Source organism: Hemitrygon akajei, chromosome 3, assembly GCF_048418815.1.
Source record: "Hemitrygon akajei chromosome 3, sHemAka1.3, whole genome shotgun sequence".
NCBI classification, from domain to species: Eukaryota; Metazoa; Chordata; class Chondrichthyes; order Myliobatiformes; family Dasyatidae; genus Hemitrygon; species Hemitrygon akajei.
The window spans coordinates 117,722,870-117,745,580 of NC_133126.1; the positions used below are offsets into that span (position 1 = coordinate 117,722,870).

The 22,711-nt window shown below is 42.2% G+C and overlaps 1 protein-coding gene across 2 annotated transcripts in view; it reads right to left on the reverse strand.

Annotated features, from left to right (window-relative positions):
* Window positions 1-22,711, reverse strand: part of LOC140725330 (glypican-5-like) — a 627,634-nt gene that overhangs the window by 174,903 nt on the left and 430,020 nt on the right. For both annotated transcript variants that reach the window (XM_073040657.1, XM_073040656.1), the window contains one exon: window positions 13,259-13,412. In XM_073040657.1, the coding sequence (XP_072896758.1) occupies window positions 13,259-13,412 (154 nt within the window). The remainder of the gene's footprint in view (window positions 1-13,258; window positions 13,413-22,711) is intronic.

Sequence of the window (22,711 nt, forward strand, 5' to 3'; positions counted from 1 at the left end):
ATGTGCTAGGTTTTCTAGAATTGACTCCTTTTACCTTAGGCCACAAACTTATCAATCACCCCTCGCATCCTTTCAAAAGTAGAACTGCTCACTTGCTGTGATGTGTTCCAATTAGAGCTTTGTACAGTTTCTGCATAGCTTTCATTCTGCTGAACTTTAATTTATCAGCTCTGAAAGCATGATGGGAATTGTTTGAATTTTATTATTGTGTTTCTGTCTCTGTTCAAGACTTTAAAATTTTCCATGCCACTTTAGATCTCTAACGTTTGCAGATCAGCCCCAAATCGATGGGCTCCCATTGAAATTCATTTGCTGTAATCTCACTCATTGCAATTGCAAATATCAATCCTCCTTTTACCTTGTTTTATTAGCAATTGACACTTCTTATGAAAGTTGAAACTTCCATAAGTTATTGCAAAGATGGTCTCTGTATTATGGGGAGGCACAGGGTCCCTTTATTTAAACGAATGTGATTCTGACCATGGATCAGCAGGAGCACCCTCTTGGAAAGAAGCCAACAACAAACGCATAAGCTAAAAGAGAACTGGGAAGGAGCTCTTGGGATTTGCAAACAATATACAAGGGATGACAAGCGTTCCAATGCACTAAGCAATGGAAATAAATACCTGGGAATAATGATGAAAAATACATCTTTATATCTCTCTTCTATCAACTGTAATTGAGAGAAGTATGGTTGATGAGCAAGGGGAAGAAATAGAACATCTGCTTGACACATCTTGGAGGAAGAAAGCCCAGAAGATCCTGAACTGTCCATCAGAATCTTGAATTCCTGATGTGAAACGGGCCCAAAGCACAGCAGATGGATCAACTGGCCGAGTGTTTACTGTGCACCACTGCTGACACTGAACACAACCATGATGGACTGTCCACTCAACTGATGGGTAACACCAGATAACATAATTATCTCAGAGACAATGTCACTCATCAACTAATGCTCATGGCATTATTAGCTTGTTCTGAAAAGCTTAAAGCCTTCAAAATTAAGATAGAACGCACGAGACTGCAGATGCTAGAGCACAATCAAAAAGCTGGAGGAACTGATCAGACATATCCATGAAGGGAAATGGATAATTGGTGCTTCTGGTAGGAACCCTTCATCTAGACATACTGTAATAAGATAAATTTCTTATTTTTTAAAATAAAATCTCTCAAGCAATTTCTGATGAATAGAATACACATCTTAAAATTGACCAAACATTTGTTTCCTCTGTACCTAGTACTCTCTTGACCTTCTCGTCTTGTGTCCTTCTCTCATTCCCCACCCGGCTTTTTTGTTGATTATTTTGTGGGTCCATGTAATTCCCCTCTATTCTCTCCTTTTCTGTATACTTATTTGTTTTTCTTTCCAGGAGCAGAGTAGGCCTATCAGCTTGTTGAGCCTGTTCTACCATTTGATAAGGTCACAGCTGATAAAATCCTGGTCTCAAAACTACTCTTCTGCTCTCTCCTCATACCCTCGAGTTGCATGTTACTCAAGTAGTAGGTAATCTGCTTCTTGAATGTATTCAATAGATTTGACTGCATTGATCTCCGGGTTAGAGTTTCAAATAGTTACAATCTTCAAAAAGAAGAAAACTCTTCTCATCTCCATCTTAAGTGGGCAACCACTTACTCTGATATTATGTATCCTAGCTCTGGATAACCTTTCCGAGGAAACATCTGCTCAACACCCTCTGCGTAAATTCTCTCAGAATCCTGCCTCAAAGAGATTATCCCTTGTTTGTCTGGTCTCTAATGAATGTTGGCCCAACTTGCTCAACCTTTTGTCATCCTTCCACCCCTCCCTCAGGGATGAACTCATGACCTTTTTTACATCAAAAAACTATGTCTTTTCTGTCCAACAATATGCGACAGAAGTGACCTGGAGCATGAGTGGAAAAGCAACACAAGGATTGTTGTACAGGTACCAAATAATGTGCAATACAACAGTGGATTCTACCCCATAACAAGGATTATTAGTTAAAGCATGCAGATGTGTTATAACTGTGTCATCTCTTTAAGATGATTTGGACAATACTCATTAACAACTACAAAACAGAAAATTATTTGTTTTTAAAAATGCATGTCCTTGTGAAACGGAAGAGTGATATGCCATCAAAACAATATATAAATCTAGAATTACCTGGACTGATTCATTCACTCAGCTACAAAGGTAAAATGCTCCTTAATATATGTACAAATGTAGCACCCTGCCAGTTTTCTCTCCTTGAAGTTGGACAGAATTGATTCAAACTCTGATCTGCTGATGCAAAATGCAAAATTTTACCTGTCATCACAGGATTGTGCTTAATTACTGGAGCAACAAATGACATTTATTGACTGCTTTTAAACACACAAAGAATATGATCTCATGGTAGGCACAATTTCTGCAGATGCAAATATAGCAGTCTTATGAACCAAAGTTCCTACAACTTCTGACTACTGAGATAAGTTTGCATACAACAAAAGGTTGGTGATTTGTTTGGCATTGTCTTAATCTGCATGCTTTAGATCTTAAAATGAGGGGTGAACTTTTTGAAACAGCCAATATCCTTCATGGGCATGTAAGGGTTGCAGTTGAGGTGTTTGAACTAGAGCGAGAATCTTGAACAAGGGGATATGGTGGTCACAAAATTAGGTAGAAGTCATTTAAAACTGCATTAGATATATAAAAAAATTATTTTGCAGAGTGTGCTGAATCTCTCTGTCCTGGAGTCTAGAACACTAGGAGTGTTTAAAAAAAAAGTAGATACATTTTTGAAAGATCAACTTGCACAGAAGAGGGGATCAGCCATGTTGAATAGCAGGCCAGGTTTAAGGGTGCAAGTGGAAGAACTGATACAATACATTGACTTTTACTTGTCCATGTTTAAAAGAGTAGATTCTGGCATATCTTTTCATGTATGGATTATATGTCATGGTGGATGCCTTGATCTTAGTTCAGCCACATTAGGTACAGCTGGATAAAGTATCTATTACTTGTTCAAAACAAATCTAGATGAAGATATTGCTGGTATGGAAGAGAGAAACACTCCCAAATAAATTAGTAATAATGGAATTAGTAACATCCATTATTACATGGCTAAATGTCTCTTCATTTGCATTCTTACTTTCTTAAGCATCTGAGAATATTTTGCTTGTCCACAAGGATTCTCTTCAACTTCTGCAATGTTTCTATAGAAAGTATCCTGGCGGGTTGCTTCTCAGCCTGGTGGGAAACTGCTCTGCTCCGGACTGACTAAACTCGCAGAGAGTGGTAAACACTGCCCAGTTCTTCAAAAGCCCTTCACTCTGTCCATCCAGGACATTTTCACAGTGGTTGCATCAAGAAGGCTAATGTGCTTGTCAAGCATGCCTGCCCTCCGACCATTTCTTCTTCGTTTGTCTACATTCAAGGAGAAGATACAGGAGCTTGAAAGCTCAGATGTCCAGGCTCAGGAATGATTTCTTCCCCACTGCTATCAGACTTCTGAGCCAATCACTTCTTCCACATCCACTTCCCTGTGATGTTGCCACATTCTTGGACTCACAAAGCTACAGTCACTTTAGCACTTCTTTTTGTACTACTTCAGATTGCTCTAATATATTTTATTCCATTTCATTATTTTATACTCATTACTATATTTATCATTGTACATATTTGATAAGGCAAAAACAGCAAAGAACTTCATACCCCAGTATATATACCAATAAACTAATCTGAACTTCTCTGTCCCCCTTGTACCCTCTCATTCCAAAATATCAATAAAAGGATCATCTTGCTAGTCATCAGCATGTAGAGGAATCAAGTTATTGTGCAATTGGCAATGCAGCACTTGTGCATAATTAACATGAAGTAATTTAAACCTAGGCTCACTTGAAATTTCCATAAATTATGGCAGATCTTGGGTCAAATCCAGAAAAATGATTTTCCTCCTTCCTTGTCCCAAATCTCTAGAGTTCTCTTGATTCACCCCCTTGACACTGGCTGAGCTCCACCAGCTCACAGGTGATCAATGACTGAACAAGGACGTCTGACCAGTAGGGTTGAGTACCCAATCTGCTTAGCCATCTACTCCCTGTAGTTCCACACCAGCCTGCGTTTAAGTCTGTTTAGGAACTATGCTGCTACTTCAGCAGCCACCACACACAGAAACAGCTCACAAACTTGTGAATTTCAATTTAGTGTTAAAAGCAAGTGATTCGAGGGATTATGAATCAATTAATTATCCATTACATTTCTCAAAAGAATTAATTACACATTTTTGCCAAGGTTCTGAAAGGAATTTAGTTGCTTATTAAGCCTACTGTAATAGAATTTCAGAAAGAACTTTATCATAGTAAGGAGTTTAAATGTGATAAACTTATTTTTATATTCTTCACATTTTTTAATGATATAGACATCTTGTTTGATTATTCCTTTACATTAAGAAGGATTTTGTAATAAAAAGCTTCTTTCCATGTCTTGAACCACCTGAAATCACAGAGAGAGCAGCTGATTTTGAAGTGAGGTCACTGTTACAATGGACAATGGAGAAAGGATTAGCAGCAGAAAATGGAGTTAGAGAAAAATGGATGCTATGAAGACAATCAGGGAAGTAGAGAGGTTCAGGACGTAGAAAGGATCAAATTGTTAGAGAGGCTCAGGAGCCAGGAAATTTGTGATTAGAGAGGCCGAAGGGTTTGGGGTAGAAATGATCAGGGTGTAGGCAGGGTCAGAGAATAGAGAGTATTGGACAGTTAGAAAGGATCAGGATAGCGAGAATCGGGATGAAGAGGTTAGTGAAGGCCCATGTAGGGAGGATTGTGATGAAGTTCAGGATAGAGAGGGATGGAGGCATTAAAATGGACAGTGCACATACAGAGGATTAGGTGGTAGAGAGGTTTAGGATTAAAGAGATCAGGGATAAGGCAGTGCCAAGGATAAAGATGTTTGCGAGGAGTAGAGACATCTGGGGTTAAAGATTGATTGGTGGAGAGGTTTACTGATGGAAAGAGATTGGAGTATATGGAGGATGATTGATGAGGAACAGAGGATCAAAGCATGCATAGACCATGGTGGATCAGGGAGTCAAGAGGCCAGGAGGGCACAGAGAAGGCCATAGTTCACAGAGAAAGGACTAAAATGTTCAAGATTTTTCAGAGGGCCCTTGTCATGGTATGGAAAAGAGAATCAGGAATTAGAGAGCATTGGAAGGGCGTAAAGCATCAGAAGATCTTCCTCCAACATTTTGGAGAGGGAGGGAGGGCAGCCAGATGTCTTGGTACATATTGGTACCAATGACATAGGAAGGAAAAGCAAAGAGGTCCTGAAAAGAGAATTTAGAGAGCTAGGTAGAAAGCTGAGAAGCAGGACCACCTGGGTAGTAATTTCTGGATTACTACCTCTGCCATGTGCCACCAAGAGTAGAAACAGGATAATTTGGCAGATAAATGTGTGGCTAAGAAGCTGGTGCAGGGGGCAGGGCTTCAGGTTCTTGGATCATTGGGATCTCTTCTGGGGAAGGTATGACCTGTACAAAAGTGATGGATTGTACCTGAACCTGAAGGGAACTAATAATCTCATGGGCAGGTTTGTCAGAGCTGTTGGGGAGGATTTAAATTAATTTGGCAGGGAGATGGGAACCAGAGTGAAGGGGCTCAGGATAGGACAGATGGTTAAAAAGCAAAGATGGTGTGCAGTCAGACTGTCAGGAAGGGCAGGCAGATGATAGGACAAAATTGCAGCCAGCAGGGTGAGTATCAGTGCATTAGGGATGCAGAATTAAAAAGGATAGCAAATACAATACTCAAACTGTTATATCTCAATACACACGGAGTATAAGAAATAAGGTGGCTGATCTTGTTGCACTATAACAGATTGTCAGGTATGATGTTGTGGCCACCACTGAATCATGCATGAAGGATGGTTGTAGTTGGGAGCTGAATGTCCAAAGTTCACGTTGTATCGGAGGGACAAGAAGGGGGGTGGCATGGCTCTGCTGGTAATGAATAGCATCAAATCAATAGAAAGATGTGACATAGGATCAGAAGATGTTGAATTCTTGTGGGTTGAGTTAAGAAACTGCAAGGGTAAAAGGACCCTGATGGCAGTTGTATACAGGCCTCCCAACAGTAGCTGAGATGTGGACCACAGATTACAGCAGGAAATAGAAAAGGCGTGTCAAAAGGGCAATGTTATGGTAGTCATGGGAGATTTCAGCATGCAGGTTGATTGGGAAAATCAGATTGGAAATGAATCTCAAGAGAGTGAGTTTGTTGAATGCCTATGAGATGGCTTTTTAGAGCAGTTTGTCGTTGAGCCTACCAGAGGATCAGCTATACTGGATTGGGTGTTACGTAATGAACCAGAGGTGATTAGGGAGCTTAAAGTAAAAGAATCCTTAGGAACCTGTGATCACAATGATTGTGTTCAACTTGCAGTGTGATAGGGAGAAAGGAAAGTCTGATGTAGCAGTATTTCAGTGGAGTAAGGGAAGTTACAGTGGTGTGAGAGAGGAGTTGGCCAAAGTAAACTGGAAGGAGGTGCTGGCAGGGACGTCAGCAGAGCAGTCTTTAATTGATTCTATTATGGTTCTTTGATTTACTGAGTGTGCCTACAAGGAAACAAATCACAGGGTTGTATATGGAGACATATTTTCACTTCGATAATAAATTTACTTTGAATTTTGCACATTTATTTTGGATAACATCATAGAAAAGGACTTCTGTGGCACAAATGTTACCTGCTGCCTATCACCTGGTATTCCACAAGGCTTAAAACCTCTAAAACATGGTTTACTTAAAGGACTCAGGACCTGTTATTTAATACTTTAAACCTTAAAAATTTCCATGAAAGGGATTATTGAGAGGAATTTATAGATTGTGTTTCCAATCTATGTGTTTGAATAGATATGAAACTATTTGCATAACTATTGCCTGTATTCACCACTGAAGAAAAATAACCCTTCCAGGGTGTAACCTTTTTGGTATTTAGCCTGGGGACTGTCACAGCCAATATTAATTACTGTCACAGTCAAAACCTGCAGTATAAATCCTTAAAGAATGATCAATTATACTGTATTGTCAGTTCAACCTCAGCCCTGGGTTATTTTGTGTGATACCTGATCTCTTTGTGAATAGACTGTTGAATTACACACAAGAATTCTAATTTATATCAGTTTTGTTGTCAGTGTGAGTCAAGGGCTATTTTCACATACCAACTAAGCCCACCATTTCAACAACTGGACCAAACTGAGCCAAATGCTGTCTCTTTATCTTTAATAGTTCCAATTATAAATGCCCATCACGTGGTAAATTTAAATATGCTCCATCTTAGACACCCACTTCTGCTAGCTTAGTTGTGCTTGGGAAGAAAGTGTCAAGAAAACCAGTGGTACTTGACTGGAGTAGTACTTTGATCTAGAGTCTCCAGCAAAACATGGAAATAACTAGGTTCCCTAGATGTCTGTTGCTATTGTTGGGTCAGATGCATTTTAACTCAGGCCTTTCTACACCAGATCTAACCTGTAGGTCAGATGCAATGGGAATGAAAGTGCACAACTTAGAATAAAAATCTGTATCTTCTGGTCTTAAAGGTCACTTGAGCAGTTCCCAAGTCTGTATAAAGTTAGGTATGACTACACTGGAGTACTTAACTGAATACAGAGTCACTAAAAGGTTACAGTGTCTAAAAAGGCCATTCTGCTATGCAATCCACCTACCTATCCATCTGCCTATTCAATCTATCTTTAAGTGCCTTATCACCAAAATTATTCAAGGAATTCTCTGTGCCTGCTGCGAAGTTTTACATATTTCTGAACCTTTAATACCCAGAACGGACACAAATGTTCATTTCTGGCTCAACCCTGATGATAGTCCCCAGTTTCCCTAAGTTGGAAGCACGCTATCCATGGGCTCTAGACTGTCCATAACCCAAATGTTGTTAGCTGCTCCAAAACTGCCCAAAATGACTGTTGCATTGGCGCATGACTCATTGATACTATTACAAACCCATAATGGATTCTATGATGATCCCCTAATCCTGGCTCTAATGGCTCTGCGAGAAGGGTACAAACACGTGATGTCGGAGAGCATGGTGCAGAGAGCTTGCTGCTTGTGCTGATCCGGCAGTGCTTCAGGATACCCGAACAATTCTTTGTGCGGCTTGCTTTACGAAGCCATGGGCTTGTGACTTGTTTCCTTGCACGCACACTGACTGTGTTTGTTTCATAAACTACAGATGCAACAGGTGTCAGCAGGCTCTGAAGCAACAAAACCACAGCAGTCTCAGCTCTCAATTTCCATGGGCGGCATGGTGGAAACCTCTTAAGATGTCCCACCATTATTCCATTACCACATTTAAAAGACTCTTAAAGTATAGACTGTAATGTGTGGCTTGGTGATGTTCTCACCATTGGAAGTTCTCACCTGTTTCAAAAGGGTAACAATCATACCAGTGCCCAAGAATAGCAGGTGAACTGCCTCAATGACCATCACCCAGTAGCACATCTATGGTGATGAACTGCTTTGAGAGGTTGGTTATGGCTGGAACCAACTCCTGTCTCAGCAAGGACCTGGACCCACTGCAATTTGCCTATCAACACAATAGTGGATGCAATTTCATTGGCTCTCCATGTAGCTTTGGATCACCTGGACAATACTAATACCTCTGTCAGACTGCTGTTTATTGACTTCAGAGCAATTCAAAAAATCATTTGCTATAAGTCTGATCAAAAAGCTTCAAAACCTGGGCCTCTGTACCTCCCTCTGCAACTGGATCCTCGACTTCCTCACTGGAAGATCACAATCTGTGCAGATTGGAAATAACATCTCCACCTCACTGATTATCAACACTGGTGCACCTCAAGGATGTGTGCTTAGCCCACAACTCTACTTCTCCACACCCATGACAGTACGACTAGGTACAGCACTAATGCCTTCTTTAAATTTGCTGATGTCACAACTATTGTTGGCAGAATTTCAGATGGTGACGGGAAGATGTACAGGAGCAAGATACATCAGCTAGTTGAGTAGTGTCACAGCAACAACCTTGCACTCAATGTTAGCAAGAGCAAAGAACTGATTGTGGACACCAGAAAGAGTAAGACAAGGGAGCACACACCAGTTTTCATGGAGGGATCACAGTGAAAAGAGTGAGCAATTTCAAGTTCCTGGTTATCAACATTTCTGGGATCTATCCTGGGCCCAACATACTGATTCAATTACAAAGAAGACATGACAGTGACTGTATTTCATTAGGAATTTGAGGAGATTTGGAACGTCACTCACAGATTTCTAAAGAAGGGGACATTGTTTTGTGTTTTGCCCACAGAAGGCAAAAAGTGGTTGTAGACGGGTCATATTCTGCATGGAGGTCAGTCACCAGTGGAGTGTCTCCGGGATCTGTTCTGGGACCCTTACTCTTTGTGATTTTTATAAATGACCTGGATGAGGAAGTGGAGGGATGGGTTAGTAAGTTTGCTGATGACATAAAGGTTGGAGGTGTAGTGGATAGTGTGGAGGGCTGTTAGAGGTTACAGCAGGACATTGATAGGTTGCAAAACTGGGCTGAGGAGTGGCAGATGGAGTTCAACCCAGATAAGTGTGAGGTGGTTCATTTTGGTAGGTCAAGTATGATGGCAGAATATAGTATTAATGGTAAGACTCTTGGCAGTGTGGAGGATCAGAGGGATCTTGGGGTCTGAGTCCATAGGACATCAAAGCAGCTGTGCAGGTCGACTCTGTCATTAAGAAGGCGTATGGTGTATTGGCCTTCATCAATCGTGGAATTGAATTTAGGAGCCGAGAGGTAATGTTGCAACTATATAGGACCCTGGTCAGACCCCACTTGGAGTACTGTCTTCAGTTCTGGTCGCCTCACTACAGAAAGGATGTGGAAGCCATAGAAAGGGTGCAGAGGAGATTTATAAGGATGTTACCTGGATTGGGGAGCATGCCTTATGAGAATAATTTGAGTGAACTCAGCCTTTTCTCCTTGGAGCGAAGGAGGATGAGAGGTGACCTGATAGAGGTGTATAAGATAATGAGAGACATTGATCAGATAGTCAGAGGCTTTTCCCCAGGGCTGAAATGGTTGCCACAAAAGGACAGAGGTTTAAGGTGCTGGGGAGTTGGTACAGAGGAGATGTCAGGGGTAAGTTTTTTACTCAGAGAGTGGTGAGTGCGTGGAATGGCTACCAGCAACGGTGGTGGAGGCGGATACGATAGGGTCTTTTAAGAGGCTTTTAGATAGGTACATAGAGCTTAGAAAAATAGAGGCCTAGTAATTTCTGAGGTAAGGACATGTTCGGCACAACTTTGTGGGCTGAAGGGCCTGAATTGTGCTGTAAGTTTCCTGTGTTTCTATGTAAGTAGCGTGGAGAGCAATCTAATTATATACATCACCATCTGGTACAGGCGAGGGCGAGGGGCGCTACTGCAGAGGATTGAAATAAGCTGCAGGAAGTTGTAAACTCAGTCAACTCCATCATGGGCACCAGCATCCAAGACATCTGCAAGGAACAATGCCTCAAAGAGGTGGCATTCATTATTAAGCACCCCTATCACCCAGGACATGCCTCTTCTCATTGCTACCATTAAGGAGGGGGTACAGGAGCCTGAAGGCACACACTCAAAGATTCAGGAACAGATTCTTTTCCTCTGCCATCAGATTTCTGAATGGACATTACCTCAATGGGCAAGAACACTACCTCACTACTTTTTTGCACTCACGCAGAAAACTGCAGATGCTAGAAATTCAAACAACACACACAAAATGATGGTGGAACACAGCAGGCCAGGCAGCACCTATAAGGAGAAGCGCTGTCGACGTTTCGAGCCGAGACCCCTCGTCAGGACGAAGGGTCTCGGCCCGAAACATCAACAGCACTTCTCCCTATAGATGCTGCCTGGCCTGCTGTGTTCCACCGGCATTTTGTGTGACTTTTTTGCACTACTTACTTAATTTAACTTTTTCATATATATATTGTAATTCACAGATTTTTAAATTATGTATTGCAATGTGCTGCTGCTACATTACAACACATTTAATGACATATGGTAGTGATATTAAACCTAATTCTGATTGTGATTCTAATTCTTGTGCATATACTGGTATCAGGGAAGAGATCCATTGACACCTTGCACCCTTCATACCCACTAGTCACACTCTGTCTCAGGCCTTTTGTTGATCTGAATCTCAAACTTCAGCTTCACGTTCCTTTTCGATAAAACAGTCAAAATAATTCAATACCAAATTACTTGCTCATCAATGGCAAAGCTCAGTCTAGGTGGCATGGTTGGTGGATTTAGTTAACACTTCCATCAAATTCAGATTAATTGTTACATTAATTTATAGTCCATTTTGACTCTTGACTTCATTGGCAGAGAATTCATTGATCAGCTGATATCTCTTCGTTTCAGAGAGGTTGATATGATTTTTCAGTTTGCAGGGAGAGAAAAGTAATAAACTGCAAACAAAATTTCAGTCCAGGTTCCCGCGAGTTTCACCATTCAATCTGAGCTTTCTAGTGTTCTTATTGTGACAACATTCAGGCTTACGGCTGGTCCTCAAACATTAAGGTTTACCGTGCATCAAAAGCTGGAACCTCCATTTCATACTTTACTGTCTGTTGGACCAATAATCAACCTGCTGAAGAGTCCAGCAGCATCTATGGGAAATATACAGCTGATGCTTCAGACCAAACCCCTACATTTGGACTCATTGACATATCAGGTCAAAACACTACAACATGACAGCAGGAATATTTACAGGCAATTAGAAAGAAGTTGTTGGGAAAGATTCCGAGGGCTAGGATCCATCTAAACATGGAAAGGCAGATTAATCAAAGGTAGTCAGAACGATACGAGCTTGAGTCACTGATTTATTGGCGGACGGTAGAGGCAGACAGCGGGAGAGCTGCACGGCCTCTGTCGTAGTCAGCACTAGGCCTCAGGCCGCATAGTCGCCTGTTTCCAGCCGCCAGGAGAGAGGCATCAGATTCAGGAGTACCAATGGCGTGCCAGAGGTGGTGGGGCGCAGCGTCCAAGCTGGAGCAGGTGCTGTCCCCCAGCGTTTGCTCAACAGAAGACAAGCCATATTGTGTCCGACTGCAGACTACTGCAACATTCATCAACTCAGGAACTTGGACTATATTTTTTAGTGTGACTTTATTTTCTTGTTACCTTATGTGTGCTATATGTGCTGTGTATGACCATTGTTTCTGTGTTTTGCACCTCTGCCCTGGAACTTGAACTTGACTATTGATATTCTATGTTTAGGCTTACCCCCTGTTGGGGCTCTGATGTCTAGGCTTTCAATCGCTAGGGTTCTAGTGGCGACTAGTTAAGCTCATGGCCCGCTGGATCTCTGAGTTCTGTTGTTGCTCCAACCATTGGGACTCAGGTCTCTAGACTTGGCTTCATAACTATTGGGGATTCAGTTACATTGGCTGCTCGATCTATGTTACCTGCCATTGGACAGAACTTATCCAATTCACAACTGGCTGTGTTCATGCTGCTAAGTCTTATCTCAGTGTGAAGACAGAGAACCGCCCTGTGATGGTCCTCAGGTCTTGCTGTGTCTTTTAAAAGGGTAAGGTTTAACACTGTAGGTCACACATTGGGGTCGAGAGTGGGCCAGACTAATGATAGCCCATCAGTTGCCCACCATAATGGCAACATGCTGCTGACTCATTAAATTAATTTTTAATTAAAAACATACATCTTGTCAGGTGATTGAACCTTTATAATTATTGCTAAATACCCTGTCCATCAGTAAGACAGAGCAACACTGCCTGCAGCAATAGTATGAAGCCACACACCTGTCTTGAATGAACATGGTCACAAAATACACTTTTCCAGTGAAGAAGCAACAAACACGATAACCGATTCTGCGTCCAACCTTTCCAATACATTCCCGAAGAGTCAGTGGTTGTGGGAACAAGACACCACGTATAAAATATTGCAAGAGAAGGGGAACTTTGAAGTGCCAAACATCTCATTCCTGACCTCAACATGTTCTGCTTAGAACTGCAAATACTTCAAACAGAACTGCAAGTGTTTGCTGACTAACATATAGATATGAAATATCATTCACAATTCCAAGACCCCATGGTGGTCAGAGGCGACACTGCTGTTATTGTGAAATGTGAGAGAGTTTCCTTTCTAATCATGCACTCAACAACTGCTTGCTTGACGTTCAGTAGTTTTGTAAGTATCCGACTAACTCCAGAGGCGAGCCTTACACTTCACTGCATGTCACTTAGAACAATCTACTTGTTCGAAAGATGCCACTCACATGTATTCTTCTGCCTTCCTGGTGCTCCACTTCCAGATCCTGTACACCCATCTTCGTCATCGCACTCTCCGCTTGACTCCGTGTCCTCGCCCTCACCACTGCCACCTTGACTCGAGGACCACTGTGCTGCCTTGGTCGATTTGCCGTGTTGCATCTGAGATAAAACAGAAGGCATAGTCAGGAAGAGGAGAAAAGTTCACTCTCACTTACTGCTGTTTAGTATTAAACTCTGTATGTCTTTTTAAAATTTGGCTCCCAGGAATAAGCATCACCAATAGTCTATCCTGTAGATGCCCTGGCAAGAAAGCTCACCGGCACCCCCAGTTCCTCGAGAGGCTAAATAAATTTAGCATGTCCCTATTGACTCTTACCAATTTTTACTAATACACCATAGAAAGTATCGTATCTGGTTGAATCATGGCTTGGGATAGCAATACCTCTGCCCAGGACCCCAAGGAACAACAGAGAGATGTAGACACAGCTCAGCACATCATGGAAACCAGCCTACCCCCCCCCCCCCCCACAGAGTTTGTCTACACTTCTTGTTGCCTCAGAAAGCAGCCAGAACAATCAATGATCACACCCAGCCTGAATATTCCCTCTTTTCACCTCTTCCAGCCGGTAGAAGAGACAAAAGCCTGAAAGCACGTCCCACCAGGCTCAAGAATAGCTTCAGTCTGACTGTTTTAAGACTACTGAATGGTCCCCTATTATAATGAAATGGATTCCTGTCCTCACAATCTACCTTGTTATGACCTTGCATCTTGTTGTCTACCTGCACTGCACTTTTTGGTAGCTGTTGACACTATTCTGTTTTCTGTTATTGTTTAACATTGCACTACTTCAGGGCTCTGTGTGATGATTTGATCTGTTCAAACAAAAATAAATTTTAAAGATTAGCTTTATTTGTCACATGTACATTGAAACATTAAAACATACAGTGAAAGGCATTGTTTGAAGATGTGTTGGAGGCAGTCTGCAAGTGCCAACATAGAATGCCCACAACTCACTAATTCTAACTTATAGGTCTTTGGAATGTGGGAGGAAACCGGAGCATCTGGAGGAGAACGTACAAACTCCTTACAGACAGCAGTGGGAATTGATGATTACTGGTGCCGTAAAGCATCATGTTAACCACTAAACCTCTGAGCTAAATCAATTCCAATTCAACACCATCTTCAACTCACTGAAAACATCACTTTAACCAAATTTCTCTTGCCTGCATGTAATGTCCTGGTTAAGGTTTCTGCTATTATGCAGTAGGTATTTCATTTCAGCAGCTTCTGCAAAGGCAGGGTGTCCTGCTGGTATAATGCTTTGGTTTCGGCTAGAGGTAAAAGCCCTCGCTGTTCTGCTTAGGAATGTTGTACTAGCCAATCAGGATGGTGGAATTGGGAGATAGTTCCGGGGTGGAGAGAGAATTGCAAAGGACAGTGTGGCTCATGGGTCTTTTTGGCAGGAGCTGCGGAGTGGACAGGAGGGAAGATAGCTGAGAATGCCATGGGAAGGAGCGTCCCCGATGCATGAAGTGCTCTGTGCGGATGAATGGCTTCAACAAGGAGGGGCCGATAGTCCCTAGAGAGAGTCCATTTTTTCGAGATAAATTTTGAGTGAAGCTCAGAGTGTGGTGTGTACTTTGGGCTTAGCGTGTGAGTAAAGACAACTCCAGGGTGAGCTCCAATTGTATGTGCAGGTTTGGACTGGGTGAATTGTGATGGGCCCTTTTATCTTATTCTTCCTTTTCTCTTTTCTACTAACTGTTCCATAAAGCTGAAATTTGTAAATATACTTTCATTATAATGTTATGCAGTGTACGATCGACAATTGTGTATGAGCAGTATTTACACAGCATTAGAGGTTTCTTTAACCAGAACATCACGACGCCCCTGTTTGGTTGAAACTCATATCATATGTATATCGTTTATGAAAGGTGGCCTTTTCATTTCATAGTCCTGTGGCTGTTAACAGAGCCAGTTAACGAGCCAAGTTTGCATCTGAGCCCAGAGAGGGGTGTACATGTGTAATAACTTGCAACAAGTCCCATGTATTCACTGACTTACACTGGCATGTATTATATGATTTTAAAATTCAAAGTCGCATGTCACATCTCACCATCAGTAAGAGCACTACCTGACATGCAGTTCTGGCTTTTGATATTGTGCCTTGGGCATCCTGCATACTCCTTAATTGCCATTAGTATATCTGAAATTCTGCCAATCTACATCTTTTTCCGAATTCCCTACTTTAAGAAGTTCCTTACTGACCATATGTTTAACGATCTATACTAAAATCTTACTGCTTGGCGTGTTGTCTGTCACTCCTCCTGTGCGCCTGCTTAGAAACCTTTTGCAATGCTGCAGGAGATATTTCAATTGAAAGTTGTTTTTATACCACCAACAAGCAACTGTTAATATACAACCTCGTTCCGAAAGATTGATTTAAAGTACCTTTATTCACGAGGGCAGAAGGTGGAAGCTAGGTATTTGCTGGCAATGCTAACAAAGATATTGGAAAAGATTCTGAGTGGACAGAATCAATCTGCACTTGGAAAGGCAGGAATTAATCAATGATAGTTAGTATCACTTTGGAAGGGGGAAGATCCTGCTGGACTAAATTGACTGAATTTATTGAGGAGTTAACAAAATGTTTTGATAAGGATTGTGCAGTTTATGTAGTCTGCTTGAACTTCAGTAAGACCTTTGGTAAAGTCCCGCATACTACTCTGCTACTCTTAGGCTGCAGGGCGATATTGATAAGTTAGTAAGATGGAGAAAGCAATTGCATATGCAGTTTAATCCTGTTATTATAAGGGGATGCACTTTAATAACATCACAACGCCCCTGTTTCTGGTCGTGATTCTAAAGGAAAGAAGTGTTTGCACTGGAGAGGGTACAGAGGAGATATTGCTAGGACAAACTAATTCTGTTTGAGGAGAGACTGGATAGGCTGGGTGGGGTTATTTTCCTTGGAGCAGAGAAGGCTGAAGAGGAAGCCAAAAGAGGCATAGAAAATTATAAGGAATACTGACAGAGTAGACAGCTGGAAGTTATTCTCTGGAACAGAGGTTCAGGGAGGATCTGTGGAAGAACTTTTCTCACCCAGAGGGTAGTTGCAATCTGGAATGCACTGCCTGAGTGGTGGTGAAGGCAGGCACTCTCACAACATTTAATAAGTATCTACACAAACACTTGAATTACTAGGGCAGAGAAGGCTACTGACCGAGCGCTGGAAAACAGATTTAGAACAGATTGGTACTTGACGGTAGACATGTACATAGTAGGTGTAGAATTAACTTCTGTGCTGTATTAACTTTGGGGCTGTGTTAGAACTTCTTTGAGTTAAAGGCATTGAATCATTTACTAGGAGATGGGTGTATGAAGGCTCTGGAAGGGTCGCGCTCCAGTGTCTATAAAAGCTCTGGATAATAGGGGTGTGGAGGGCTATGGTCCCAATGCAGGTCAATGGGAGTAGGCAGTATAAATAAATCAGCATGGGTTGGATGGGCTGAAGAACCTGTTTCTGTGCTGTCCTTTTCTATGACTCTATGACAAGCACCTCTGTCTGTTCAGTACTTAAACTTCAAGTGTTTGACTCATGATTTGAACCCGTTCTTGGCACAAAGAGATCTCCTCTTATTCGATCGTAGCAATAAATTCATGCCCTGTGTAACTGTAGCTTGGAGCAGACCCAATGGAAGCAAAGGCCTAGTAGCTATCAAAGCATTCAGTTGTTTAGTATCGAGAGTGCGTTAGCGTATGAAGACATGGATTGGGGGAGGTGGATGGGAGGAGTGCTGTTAGTTGACATTTAGTCCAAGTCTCTAACTCGTCACTGAAGCCATTGAGCCCTCACACTTTTGATTTTTATTTAGTGTAGACATGAGAGTATCCGTACTGCACAGCTTCAATAAAAGTTACATTGCACACAGGGAGACGATATAAAACATATCTAACCCAGAGCACAGGGAGCAGGACAGAGCATTCCGTTCTACTCAACTTCCAATAAGCAACAGTACTTGCAGAGATCTTTGTCCAAATGAGACGAATTTTGAAGTTAGAAATAAGTTACATGAAATTATTGATCACTACCACATCATTCTGCCGCTTACTACACCAGTTCAACTAATTCACAACAAACCCTTTATATAGGTTCATTATCCAAAATGGAAACTCACTCTTAGCCATCCTTTATTACACTTATAAACCTTGTGAACCAGACTACACCCCGTCCCATGACTCGTTCCCTGACACACGGATTCTCCCAAGTTTATGGCAGGGTTCCATTCCTTTGACTGTTCATAATCCAGACAGTTCACAAGTCAGAAATGTGGCAAACCAAATACCTCAGAGCAGAAAATGCCTGTGGCCCTACAGGAACTGGCAAATCTATCCCACCAGTTCTCCCAATGCTTGTTCATATGTGTAGGCTGTACATACAGTATTTGGGACTTTGTAAACTGGGGTGGAACTGTACATTTGAACCCTTCAGCTACCTTCTAGATCTAACCCACCTCCACAGATCCTTGATTCTATAAATCTCCAGGATAAAGCTCACTCTGTAGCTTCTGGAAAGGGAAGCCTGCTGTGTAAACATCCCGCAAAGACAAATCATCACAATGAAATATCATCAGAGTCCTGATGAACAGTCTTGGCCCAAATCATTGACTGTTCATTCCTTTCCAGAGATGCTGCCTGACCTGCTAAGTTCCTCCAGCATTATGTGTGCGTTACTCTGAACCATTAACCTTGTTTCTTTCTCTGCAGATGGTACCTGACCAATGATTTTCTATATTCCATGTTTTTAATTCAGAGTTCTAGCACCTCTAATAGTTTACCTCTGAATCCTGTAGATTCATTTCTAACTTTAAGTTGCAGATATTCTGAAGGGATGAGAGAAATGGATATATTGAACAGAGAAATGGGTATCAAATCAAGGTGGGATGTTTAAGGTAGCAACTGCTTCACTAGTACTTTGATAACAACACTAAACCAGGAATAGAGAATGTCCATCAACAATAAAGGACAGGACAATACATCAAAGGTGAATTCATCAGTATTATTTAGTTGGAGATTAAATGTTACTTTGAGTTCAATGGAAGCCTGCAGGTCAAAGTAAATGCTATAGATGTGATCAAGAGTTTCGGTTGTTGTTCAGACTAAACATCAGAATGGACAGCAAATGTGATCTAAGTGACTGCGACCATGGAATGATTGTTGGTGCCAGACAGGGGGCTTGAGAATCTCAGAAACTGCTGATCTCCTGGGAATTTCACACCCAACAACCTCTACAGAGTTTACAGAGAATGGTGCAAAAAGAAGAAAAGAAAATTGAGTAAGCAGCAGTTCTACGGGTGAAAACGTCTTGTGATAAGAAGAGGAGAATGGTTCAAGCTGACAGGAAGGTGACAGTAACTTAAATAATCCCATGTTACAAGAGTGATGATGTGCAGAAAAGCATTTCTGAATGCACAATACATTGAACCTTGAAGTGGACGGGCTACAGCAGCAGAAGACCACAGACATACACTCACTGGCTACTTTATTAGATACCGAATAGAGCAGCCACTGAATGCATATTTAAAGTCCAGCCAAGTCAACAGGCCCTTTGGAACATGTTTACATTGAGGCTTGAGCACCGTGAAGGTTCTCTGCTCCACTTGTCCTTCTTTCTGACTAAAGCTTCTTTTGTAATTTATTGTCTTTTTTCATTCCTCCTCACCAAACCCTCTTCTCTGCTACAGGACAACCCTACATTGCAATAGCCCACTTTGTATCAAAAATACATTAGAAACCCAACCATGGATGAAGAGACATGTGCAGAAAAGATCATAAAATCATTTTGGTTTGGATTTAAGGAAAACCCATCCTCTTCACAAGTATTTTCCTACCTGTACCCTCATCCCATTCTACCTTTAATTTAAGCTTGTTATTTCTGGACAGCTGAAGACATCTTTGGAGAGAGGTGTTGAACACTTTCACTTTTCTCTTCTACCACCCCATCAGCCTCCGCATCCAACACATTATCCTATGCAACTTCCGGCATCTCCAAAGGGATTCTACTACTAAACATATTTTGAATGGCTTGTCATATGAAGAGCATTTGATGGCTCTGTGCCTGTATCCATTGGAATTCAGAAGAATGCGGGGTGACCTCATTGAGTCCTATCGAATGGTGAAAAGCCTTGATAGAGTGGATATGGAAAGGATGTTTTCTATGGTGGGAGACGCTAAAACCAGAGGACAGTCTCAGAATAGAGGAGTGTCCTTGTAGAATGGAGATGAGGAGTAATTTCTTTAGCCAGAGAGTGGTGAATCTGTGGAATTCTTTGCCACAGGCAGCTGTGGAGGTCAAGTCTTTATGTGTATTTAAAGCAGAAGTTGATAGATTCTTGATTGGTCAGGGCAAGAAGGGATACAAGGAGAAGGCAGAAGATTGGGGCTGAGAGGAAAATTGGATCAGCCATGATTAAAAGGGCAGAGCAGAGATGATGGGCCAGATGGCCTAATTGTGCTCCTATATCTTATCGTCTTTCCTTCCAGTCCTGAATAAGGGTCTTGGCCTGAAATGTCGTCTGTTTACTCTTTCCCATAGCTGCTGCCTGACCTGCTGAGTTCCTCCAGCATTTTGTGTCTGTTGCTTTGGATTTTCAGCACCCGCAGATTTTCTTGTGTTTGCTGAATTTTAGTGTTGTTTTAGTAAAACTCTGACCTGAAATGACAAAAGCTAACTCCTTTGGCCTATTTTGATATAAATGCCCTTATTCAGGGATTGGTGGGGGGTGCAGTACGACAGTGTAGAGATTAGCGCAACGCTTTACAGTGCCAGCTGTAAAATCGAGGTTCAATTCTCACTACTGTCTGTATGGAGTTTATATGTTCTCTCTGTGACCATGTGGGTGTCCTTCGGGTGCTGTGGTTTCTTCCCAGTCCAAAGATATGTAGGTTAGTTAATTGTTGACGCTAGAAGCATGACGATACCAGAGGGCTGCCCCCGGCTCATCTCAGACTATGTTGGACGTCGATACAAAACGTTTCTCTGTATGCTTCAATGTACATGCAATAAATAAAGCTAACCTTTAATCTTCTCTTTCTGTGCCTGAATCTGCTTTCAATTCCAGCTTTAATTAACACCACCGCAAATACATGTCCGCAGCTCATGTGCACCATTCCCGAGCTAGCATCTCATTGAACAAAATGAGAGCCGGTGTCTGCTTATAAATGAATTTCAAAGTAACCTGCCCCTTGTGTAACTGTTTCTGGGTACAGTGGCTGATGGTAATTATCTATATTCACTCCTCATAAAGTAAAATTCTGATATTACACCATCAAACTTTTCAGAATCTCTGATGGCTCAACACCTGGCTCACTGTACACTTAACTTCTGCTCTCTATTAAAACACACCTGGGTCCTGATTCCTGCACTCCCACGCTCCCTCTAAGCTTACAGAGTTCAATGGATAAAAAGTGGTGTGAAGTTATGTTGGAGCATGAATGGGAGTAACATCCAATAACACTGAGTGTGCTAGATTAATGGACTATTGCATAACCTTGTCCCACTCCCTGACCACTCTCAGAATTGCCGAGGTCACCTTTGCTTCTCGTGTTGTTACTCCGTGTCCTGTGATATTGACCCTACTCCCAGTGCCACTCGTCCCCCTTCTCCTAATGCTAGCTTTCCCTTTCAAGATGGTGCCAACCAAAAATGCTACCGCAAGCGACATTCTCCAGATGGTCTTCGAAGCTCTTTCTTTCACTTCTACTTTTTCTTTTAAATGTGTGGTGTTGGAGCCTGTGATCTACAGCTTGATTGTGTGTTTTCAGGCCAATTGAGCGATCTGGCGCTTTGCCGTCTCCGAGAAGGTTCTGGGAGGCGAACGTCCTCGAGGCCCAGAAGCTTAGAGATGGGGTGCAAGCCCGTGATCGACTCCATTTCTCACCCATCTCGCTGATCAAAGCGTCAAGGAAGATTGAAAACATCAAGGCAAGTGCGGAAGTCAACCGAGAGGTCAGTACTGCCTACCAGCCTCTCACTGGCTGCTGTCAGAGGAAGGTGTCTGGGTGTGACAGTCTCTCTCTTTGCTCCCAAGGGAAGGTTCCTGCCTTTGAATGATCTCTCTCTCCCTCGATGCTGTCAGAGGATGGTACCAAATTCTGGGTCTGTGCTTTGTGGATTGGAGTTCCTGGTCACTCTGTTTCCTGCTGCTATTTTGGGTGACTTTGAGTTGCGGCAGCCTGCAGATAATGTACACCGAGCTGAACTAAATTTTTGATCTTCTGTTTTATAATTTGTGTTTTCACTTGCTCTTTCTTGTTGCCGTTTGCGGAATTTGTTTTTTGCACTTTGGGTGGGTTGATGGTTTTTTTTCTGTGAAAGGCTTCCATGGTTTTCTTTGTTTCCTGGCTGTCTGTGGAGAAGCCGAATCTCACGGATGTATATTGCATACATATTTTGATAATAAATGTACTTTAAATCCTTTGAACTCCAAGTAGTACACCCCAACTCTGATCACAATTTTTGCAAACAATTTCTCCCCCCTTCTCAATACCTTGTGCCCTTGTCCAACGGTCACATTCTCCATCCCCATGTCAGTCTCTGCCTCTCATTGATATTCTCCATCAGGCTGTCCTATTCTCGCTGTATTGGTTGGCTGTCTAAACCCTCACCATTCAACATGACACCAGCTGCAGAGCCTGGGTTATCACTTGACCATACCGCCCTCTGCTGGCAGAAGATGAGGTAGCTGAAATATTAAACCCACTGCTTCAGAATTCTCACCTGATGAGTTGGATGGCCTCAAAGGTGAGATCACTACACCAAGCCAAAGAGATTATCAGGCTGAATCCCAAAATAGTTTTCAATGGAAACAGCCAGAAATTCACAGGAGATTAGATTGGAACCATGGAGATAGAACAATCAAAACTTGGCACTGTAGACTGCTCCCTCAGGATAGATGAGAAGGTCTGTGGTTCCTGTACTGACCTACAGTCATAGTGTTGTAGTACACAGAAACAGGCCAGAAATGGTGTCCATTTCATCCTGTTGCATCAATCCCATTTACCCAGATTCGGTCCAGTGCTATCAACACTGTGGTATTGTCAGGATTCATACTTTGCAGATTGTTGAGATCAGCTCCTAGTTTAATCCCTGGATCTCTGCTGTGGTGGACTCAGTGTGTCAGGCCAAGAGGAGTACTAAAATTAACTGGGCCTGCCCCCGCTGACCTCTGCCCATCAAAGACTGTGGATGTCAAGTGAGGAAACTCAAAGTTCCCTGGTCTGTTTGTTGAGCTCTTTGTGCACAGGTGAGACGTTGAGTGGTGTGGTGGGTGCGCTTATCCAGGATTTGGTGTGAGCTATTACAATAAGGGGAAGGAAACATGATGGATGCTTGTGTTTGGGCATCTGAAGTGATTATAAATGGCTTGGAGCTTGGTACAGTGATACAAGATACTCT